This window comes from Pseudochaenichthys georgianus, chromosome 5 (genome assembly GCF_902827115.2).
Source record: "Pseudochaenichthys georgianus chromosome 5, fPseGeo1.2, whole genome shotgun sequence".
NCBI classification, from domain to species: Eukaryota; Metazoa; Chordata; class Actinopteri; order Perciformes; family Channichthyidae; genus Pseudochaenichthys; species Pseudochaenichthys georgianus.
The window spans coordinates 45,363,419-45,373,418 of record NC_047507.1 but is presented as its reverse complement, the minus strand read 5'-3'; the positions used below and the strand labels follow the sequence as shown (position 1 = coordinate 45,373,418).

The window sequence follows — 10,000 nt, the reverse complement described above, 5'->3', positions numbered from 1 at the left end:
CTACTTTGTCACCATTGTTTTCACTTGTATTTGACTTTAGGCCTTTGCACACGCATTTCAGAGGGTGCATCCACATGTCCTTTTTCAGCAGCTAACTCGCATACGTATGTGTTCCAGCACCTGCAGCCTCTCAGCACCTGCAGCCTCTCAGCACCTGCAGCCTGTCAGCACCTGCAGCCTCTCAGCACCTGCAGCCTGTCAGCACCTGCAGCCTCTCAGCACCTGCAGCCTCTCAGCACCTGCAGCCTCTCAGCACCTGCGCCTCTCAGCACCTGCAGCCTCTCAGCACCTGCAGCCTCTCAGCACCTGCAGCCTCTCAGCACCTGCAGCCTGTCAGCACCTGCAGCCTGTCAGCACCTGCAGCCTCTCAGCACCTGCAGCCTCTCAGCACCTGCGGCCTCTCAGCACCTGCAGCCTGTCAGCACCTGCAGCCTCGCAGCACCTGCAGCCTCTCAGCACCTGCAGCCTCTCAGCACCTGCAGCCTCTCAGCACCTGCAGCCTGTCAGCACCTGCAGCCTGTCAGCACCTGCAGCCTCTCAGCACCTGCGGCCTCTCAGCACCTGCAGCCTCTCAGCACCTGCAGCCTCTCAGCACCTGCAGCCTCTCAGCACCTGCGGCCTCTCAGCACCTGCAGCCTCTCAGCACCTGCAGCCTCTCAGCACCTGCAGCCTCTCAGCACCTGCAGCCTCTCAGCACCTGAAGCCTGTCAGCACCTGCAGCCTGTCAGCACCTGCAGCCTCTCAGCACCTGCGGCCATCTCAGCACCTGCGGCCTCTCAGCACCTGCATGCAGCACAATGCGACCCTCCTCATGATGGATGTGGTGCTCTGATCCATTATAAACCAAATCCATCACACTAACCCCCCCACTGCGACTCAGCCCCTCCCACTCGTCACCAGTTTGTGTTGGCGTCGGTGAGGTGCGTCTCCTCGTAGCTGTCGTCGTGGGTGGTCCAGCTGTAGGACACCAGGAAGTGGAGGATGGGGGGGTGGTAGGTGACCTCTGGACGGGCCCAGCGCACCAACAGAGCACTGACGTTCACGTGCTGCACCTTCATGTTGATGGGTGCACTGCTGCATGCTGGGAGGAGGAGAGGAGGAGGAGGAGGAGGAGGAGGAGGAGGAGGAGGAGGAGGAGGAGGAGGAGGAGGAGGAGGAGGAGAGGAAACAGAAAGAACAGAATAACTGTGTTAGGTTATTTGAGGGCAATAATATTATGTTGAACCTGATTCCATATCACGTTTTTTCAGTTTTCTTCATACTTTGTGAAGGAATGATTTAAAAAAAGACACACACACACACACCCACACACCACGCACACACACACACACACACTGCACACACACGTGCACACACGTGCGTGCGCGCACACACACACACACACTGCACACGCACACACACACGCACACACACACACACCACACACACACACACACACACACACACACCACACACACACACACACACACTTTGTCTAAACGGTCCAACACATTAGTTCATATATATCCGCCTTCGGTCGAAATGCAGCCAAACGGCTGCGTCTTCAAATATCTGGCAGCAGTAGATATGAAGGCAGCACTTAAACATCACATGTTTAATCATGAATTCACACCACACACTCACACACCAACCCATCCCTCCATTGTGATGGAAGCAGCCCTGCACCGGCGGCGGCTGACCACCAGGGGTCTCTGTTTGACCAGAGAGAGTTCTGCTCACCTGCTGATCGGAGTATTTGATATTGATATAACATGATTACTGTTTTCTTGAAAACCCACTCGTGCCTTTGTCCGGGAAAGGTTTACAGGAGGCAGTTTTTCCCTCGTATATGTTTTACATTCTTAAGTTGTCTGATCTCATTTCATTTAGTGGATGCTGTTCATGCTAAATGAATGCTTAAACGTGAATCTGATCCCTACATTTTCTAAATACATTCTGAAGACTCCCTTCATCATGATAACAATGGTCAGATCACACTCAGACTTCTGCTGCTCTGAGTTTCTCTTCATTCATCAAATCAAGTTCTATTTATATAGCACATTTATAAACGATGTTTGGTCGAGCCAGAGTGCTGTACATATGTGCAGCACTGATTGTTCAGAATATCAGTATGAGAAAAACCACACCCTCTGTCCTCAGACCCTCTGTCCTCAGACCCTCTGTCCTCAGACCCTCTGTCCTCAGACCCTCTGTCCTTAGACCCTCACATCGTATAAGGAAACACTTCCAGAGAAAACCCACAGTTTAAAGGGAACATGGGAGAAACCTCAGGGAGAGCAGCAGAGGAGGGATCCCTCTCCAGGACGGACAGACAGCAATAGATGCCGTGAGTAAATCCAAGAGATGATACATTTGACAGCATATAGACCGGATGTTAGGAAATGCATGTGTCTGTAATGAGAAGATGAATCCTGTTTTCATTCACGAAACATTCCCAGCTTCCATTTGGCAGTTGCTGTTAAACTACGGTCAGTAGAACTTCGGATGCTTCACAATAAAAGCCCTGTGGCAATTTCAACAGAGTCATCCCTGGATGTTTGATGTGACACATCTGCAGGACGCTTGTTGTGCAGTTTACTGATTGTAACTAAATTACTAAAGAAAACAACAGCTAAGAAGTACTAGAATGATAAAATACTCTAATTACATTAGGCTGTTAAGAAACGATGGAATAAGTGATAAATGTATACCATGTTTACCACCGTTAACTTTAAGGGTAAAGGTCATTTCAACTTACATTGTTATATATAACATATATATACATATATATATATACAATATATATATATATACATATATACATATATACTAGGGGTGTAACGGTTCACAAACATTTCGGTTCAGTACTGTACCTCGGTTTTTTAGGTCACGGTTCGGTTTCGGTACGTTTCGGTACAGCAGAAAATTATCACAAAAACATAACATATTTTTTTTTAATTATTATTAAACTGTGAATAATGTATTCACTCAAACAAATACAAAATATAATAAAACAAACATTAAGGTGCAGCATTTCGATGAACTGAAATAATCTGTATTTGAACTTTACTGTACTAGTACTCACAAACATAAACTACTAGTTTTGGGTTTTTAATTATTATTAAACTATGAATATTCACTCAAATAAATATAAATATAATAAAATAAACATTAGGTGCAGCTTTCGATTAACTGAAATAATCTGGTATTTGAACTGTACTAGTACCTAAGCAGCCAGTTTGACATTAGGACTTGCTTGTCATTGTATTTTCATGTTTTTTTAAAGAAAGATGAACTTGTCCACATTGCTTGCCGAAAGGGCAGATCTGCTGGCACTAGCAATGTCTCCTGCTGTGGAGAAAACCCTCTCGCTAGGGACAGAGGTAGCAGATACAGCCAGGTAGCGCTTTGCTACCATGGCAACATAAGCATATTTGGCGTTTGTAATAGCTTTGGCTCGGTCTGATGTTTTTGCGAGTGGTGGAGGCTAAATGCTAGCGGGAGTTGGGTTTGCACTTCAGTCTTTTGGTACCGGTGATATTCACGTTCGAGTGATGCCTTTTCAAATGAGTGTGCAAGTTTGATGTATTGCCAGCCGCGTAACCAATGTTAGTTGAACAATGCCGACAAACAGCTTTGGTTCGGTCCACCTGTCTTTGTCCGTCATCCTTGTTCGTAACTGCGAAACCAACATGTTCCCAAACCGGAGACTTCAATGATGCTGGAGGATTTTCGAGCTCAACTTGATCTGCGTTCGCCATTTCGACAGTTCCTCAAATCACTGACTGCATTTGAACGCATCCCTCTGACCAGCTCGTCCAATGAAATGACTTGTTTGCTCTATGACGCGTTGAGCCCAATGTGAGGAAATTACTCTGAATGCTGCGACGCAGCACCTGAGAATGCTTCCAAGAAGTTGTTCACGTTCTCAATTTTTTACGTTTAACGTTATATTCGTTCGGTAAAGCACTTCGTACAAAACACGTGTACCGAACCGAAGGGCCCGTAGCCGAATAATTTCGGTACGGGTACGTGTACCGTTACAACACCCCTAATATATACACATATATATGTATATAATTACAACATGTAGTAAGGACACAGTGAGGAGCATTAACCAGTATCATATGACATGCCTGGTTAATGTTCTTTCTTGGTATCCACTGCCTCGTGGTTGCATCCACTGCCTCGTGGTTGCATCCACTGCCTCGTGGTTGTATCCACTGTCTCGTGGTTGTATCCACTGTCTCGTGGTTGCATCCACTGTCTCGTGGTTGTATCCACTGTCCTCGTCTCAGCACTCCTTAATAACTTTCTACTGCACAGCAATAACTGGTCTGCGCCTCAAACGCAGGCTGCTCTCGGCCCCCCCCCCAGTCTGTTGTGGAAGCACTGGACTGGTCTGCATCGAGCCATGCCATAGAACCCATCCAGCACTACTATGATGTTCTGACTGTGAGCCTGTTATTACCTCACATCAGTGTTTGAGCTCAGTATTGCTCTTGTGGCGATTGGAGCAAATCCCTGCATGTTCTAAAGTCCAGGGGACAAGCCTTCAAAAGGATGGAGTCTGTTACGCGGCGCCAGGTCGATGGGATCGACGATGGACACGTTCAACCATGAGGAAAAGGTGGCGTGTCCACATACTTCGGACAGCGTATCCGCACTGTGTATTAAACAGCATATTACCATTGAACAATGCACATCATGATTATTCCAAACACTCGATCATATTATGCAAATGAAAAAGGTAATTTGATGATGAACATGGGCTGATTGAGAATAGGGCTCACGTGCCTGCTGGAACCAAATTGATTAGCTTGCTCATAAAGAGCTGCAGTGGAGTTTTTCTATTCATAACCTGCAGTCAAGCCCCATGTGGCTTAGCATTACTAAAGCCATTAGTCTCTCTCTCACAACACACGCACACACACACACACGCACACACACACACACACGCACGCACACACACGCAGGCACGCACACACACACACTGCCGCACAGGACACACGCGCACACACAACTCGCACAACACACGCGCAACTGCACACACGCACGCACACACAATACACTACCCACACACACGCACACACGGTCCACTACACACACACACACAACACACACTCAACACACACACTCACAAAAGCACAAACCTTCACAAAGTTAGAACACACCACGCATGCCGATACTCGTGGCATCAAGTTGGCAAGTCAAACAGTGGAATGACCTCCTATAAAACTGGGAACAAGTTATTTAAAACAGGTTTGCAAACCTGGTGTGTGCGTGTATGTGTGTGTGTGTGTGTGTGTGTGTGTGTGTCCTTCTACATGCACACCAGTTTTTCAGAATTGTTCCCTGTGTGAGGTTGTGTAGCCCGTTGTGTCAGGCAGGGTGAATGAGAGACCCTCTTACAGCGTTTCATCAACGATAAGCGTGCCATCACCACCAAACCACACACACACACACACACACCCACACACACACACACATTCACAACACACACACACACACACACACACACACACACACACCACACACACACACCACACACACACAACACACACACACACCACACACCACACACACACACGAGAGGTCTGGATGGCAGTGAGTGATGAAAGACTTTAGGGCCCAATCACGGATAACAGAACATGTGTAGAGGATGTGGACCCACACAGGACATCTCTCTTTACTGCCCCCCCCCCGCGCCCCCCTCTCTCTGTGTCAAAAGTGTGTGAGGGGCCTTATAGGAGGAAAGGACTGCTCTGTCCCCTGCAGCGTGTTGACCACAGCTGATCGATGACTGTCTGATTGTGGCTCGTTCTGCGGGCTTTGCACTTGGATTGTGAGTAAGGTCTCAGTATGAACAGTGTAACAGTAGGGTCTGTTTGGGGTTCCCACACGTTGCCATGCCAAGGACCCCCATATAGCCCCCCTGTTGCATTTTTGTTAAATGATGTGGTACAAGTGCCTCGCGATGGAGCATGCAGTGCGTTGCCACTACATTTGGGGCCTTCTGCCTGATTAAAGCTGTCACTCCCGCGTTCTCTCTGCCTGTCACAGCCCCCCCCCCTCTGAGCACACACCACACAGCGAGACCAGTCAAGTCCGTTTGAGATGATGTACTCATCTAAAACTTGGCTCTTGTCTCTTCCTGTGTCCTACCTTCCAGTGCTTTGCAAAATAATATTTCCTCAACAAAGTTGTCTTCTGAAATAAATCTGATGTATGCAAGCAATTCTGCGACATGTGCTCCATCCGTGCTCTCATCCAGCTGCAGAGCGAAGCATTCACTCGCTCTCACTTGCTCCAAAAGCTGAGCAGATACTCAGTTTTCACTCTCAGTAGCGGCAGCTCGATTCTGATTGGCTTGAAGGGCGTCGTGAGATTCAAAAACAAAAAATATGAGAGAAATTGGCATCAAAGGACACATATATTGATAGATATACAGTTATTAATAACATCTCAAAAAACTTAAAAAAAAAAAAAAACTTTAAAAAAGAAAATAATCCCGTTTCCCTCAAACTTCGCTTGACCCCCCTGGCGCCCCCTGACGGACCCCCGGGGGGTCGGGGCCCCCACTTTGAAAAACACTGTGGAGCCTCACAGATGGGGGTGCTGCAGCCCCCTTATCACCCCCCTTCCCGCGTCCATTCGCGATGTCTCGCTGTCTCGCAGCAACCAGGAAACCAACCAGTAAGCCAGCTCACACTGTCCGCACCTCGCAGCAGCGACCCTGCAACGTCCCCCCCACACGGCACCCAGACCCCACGCAGCATTCTCATCTGTTTGTCATTACTGGAGTCATTTCCTGGTTGCTAACAAAGCCATTGTAACACATAAACACTGATAACGCTGTAACGGTGGTGGACTCATCAGAACAGTGTGGGCGAGCTGACCAATCAGAGCACAGTGGGCTCATAGGGAGGGGGGGGGCAGGAGCTCCAACAAGCCGTGTAGGACAGAGAGTGAATACACATGCTATACAGAGATGCTGTGAGAAACCAATGTGAGTTTGGAACATTGAACAATGTGAATCTATTCTAGTAGAGCTCAACAATGGAACTATGATCAGTAGAAATGGCCATGACACGGGACCTTTACATTTATTATTTTTCAGTTTGGGAGGGTTACTTTAAAATTGTAATCTGTTCAAATGACTGATTACCTGAGGAAATATGTCATCAGTAACATAATCTGAGTATCACATTATAAAGTAATGTGACTTAATTACTTTGTTACTTTGGATGATGTCAAATGCAATGCAAATACATGCAATGAGAAAATACATATCAATATGATGTTTTTTACTAAAGCGTATTTTGTAAGACAACAGAACAATGTGACCATGGAAAAGAAGAAACCAAGATATTTAGTATGAAAAGTTGTCATCTAAATAAATGGCGAAGTTTAATAGATGTATTTAAAGCAAACAAAGTATTTTTGTATAATAAATCACTGCAACATTATATTTAAAGGACAGTAGCCTAAATGAAAACCAAAAAGAAAATGCAGACACTACTTCTCCCTATAATATATTGATCTTTATTTTAAGATGTACTGTAACATTGTAATACTGCTAATCCCCATCTTTTAAATATGTAACAGCCATCTGATGACGTATTTGATGTATGTAACTGTAAGCTGCATTCTTTAGTCTCCTGGTGATGTGATCCTGTAACAGGTCATCTGTTACTCCACACACCTGGATGTGTGGAGCTCATCAGCAGCCAGAACCCTGAGTGGAGTGTAAAGACAGTTGGGACTTGTTTGATTGTTTTAATGCTCCAGTTCCCAATGAGGGGCCCTTAAGCAGGACACTAAACTCCAAATGAAACTGCTAATGTACGCTGTGTAGTGCAGTCATCCAGCGAAGCCAAAGGGAAGGAAGATAGTCTTCCTGGCTTCAAACAATGTTGTCTCCCCAGGTCTCAACTCCTTGTAATTATAAATTACAAGGAGTCAATAAATGTCAATAAAGGACATACAGCCCAAACTATGAAAACAAGTATATCTTCAATAAGCTCTTTCAGGAAAATGACTTCTGATTTGAAAAATGTAAATGCTGCTTGCTTGAAGTTGACATGTATTCACTGTCCATCCTTCTGCAGTGCTTCTGTGCATATTTAACACTGAGTCATGTTTCAGCCCTCCTGCATCAAGCACTGCTATTTAAGCAGCACTTACACTGGCACTTGCCTTACTCACTGGCTACTTCATATAGTACTTGAATCTTTTGTAGAATTATTTGTAGTTATATTATGCAGAGATAAGACTCAGCTGTTGGACATGTTGACCTAAACCAAATACGTGCAGAAAGTGTGCGCAGAGAGGAACAATAGGACATTCAGACTGCAAGCTAGGTTCTTACAAAATATCTACAGTACAATAGATGTGAATATGTGTAGTCATTTATCACTGAACGGAGTTGAAAAAGGCTAAACACAATAATATGCAGCGTAGGTTGTGTGGGAAAATTAAATAAAATAAAATCTGCAAGTGAAATAATAATTTAGAAAAATTAGAGGAAGCTCAACTCTGGTTAAACAGACCAGCTGGACTGTGAGTGTGTGTGAGTATGTGTGTTTGTCGTTGCAGTTTATACAGAGATGTATAGATAGAAGATTTGTAAAGATAAACTGGATATCATGTTATTTTGGTTATTAGGTTTCAAGGCGGAAGGCAAACTTCAGCACTTTTGGAAACTTGTAGCTTCTTCATGAGGTTTTGTGCGCAAATATGTCTTAGTTGGGAGCGGTGACAACACTTATTTTCCTTTTTAATCTCAGTGTTTAGATTTGACACTTTGAGTCTTGTAAAGATTACACAACTTATTACTTACATATCAGTGCAACCGTGCAAAAAGTTCGACTTGTTGAGTAAGTCTACAATTCATAACAGTTCTTATCAGATCAACCTCTAACAGACATGTCATCAGATAATTGTGCCTGATAGGTAACAATAATTGTTAATTGTTTAAACATACTGGAGATAATCATAATAAATGTGTCCATCCATCTTCTCCCACTTATCCGTGGTCGGGTCGCGGGGGTAGCAGTTCCAGCAGAAAGCCCCAAACGTTCCTTTCCCCTCATCAACCAGCTCTGACTGGGGGGTCCCAAGGCGCTCCCAGGCCAGCGAAGAGATATAATCCCTCCACCTGGTCCTAGGTCTACCCCTTGGTCTCTTCCCAGCTGGACGTGCCTGGAACACCTCCCTAGGGAGGCGCCCAGGTGGCATCCTAACTAGGTGCCCGAACCACCTCAACTGGCTTCTTTCGACGCGAAGGAGGAGCGGCTCAACTCCGAGTCCCTCCCTGATGACCGAACTTCTCACCTTATCTCTAAGGGAGACACCAGCCACCCGGCGGAGGAAACCCATCTCGGCCGCTTGTATCCGCGATCTCGTTCTTTCGGTCATGACCCATCCTTCATGACCATAGGTGAGGGGAGGAACGAAAATGGCCCGGTAGACAGAGAGCTTTGCCTTCTGGCTCAGCTCCCTTTTCGTCACAACGGTGCGGTAAAGCGACTGCAGTACCGCTCCCGCTGCTCCGATTCTCCGGCCCATCTCACGCTCCATTGTTCCCTCACTCGAGAACAAGACCCCGAGATACTTGAACTCCTTCACTTGGAGTAATGACTCATTCCCTACTTGGAGTGGACAGTCCATCGGTTTCCTGCTGAGAACCATGGCCTCGGATTTGAAGGTGCTGAAGGTCGCAGACCGATGAAGCCATCAGAACCACATCATCTGCAAAAAGCAGTGGTGCAATCCTTAGTCCACCGAACTGCAGACCCCCTCCCCCACGACTCGAAATCCGATCCATGTATATTACTGTTACGTGCCGCAGTTGGTGCTTGTGTGTGTGTGTGCTTTTGTGTGGGTGTCTCTCTCTCCCTCTGTTTGTCTCCACGTAACATCGGGGGTCGTCCGGGATCTCTCAGAAAAAGAGTGAGTATTTGTTTGTGGTTTATTGTTGATATTGTGTTTGGTAGCATTGACTTCCTCAGTTTAGATA

General features: G+C 46.2%; 1 protein-coding gene across 1 annotated transcript in view; it reads right to left on the bottom strand.

The window, feature by feature from the left end:
- Positions 1-10,000, bottom strand: part of LOC117446707 (receptor-type tyrosine-protein phosphatase gamma-like) — a 673,776-nt gene that overhangs the window by 105,684 nt on the left and 558,092 nt on the right. Inside the window, 2 exon segments of the mRNA XM_034083054.1 lie at positions 898-908; positions 911-1,081. Coding sequence (XP_033938945.1) covers positions 898-908; positions 911-1,081 — 182 coding nt within the window.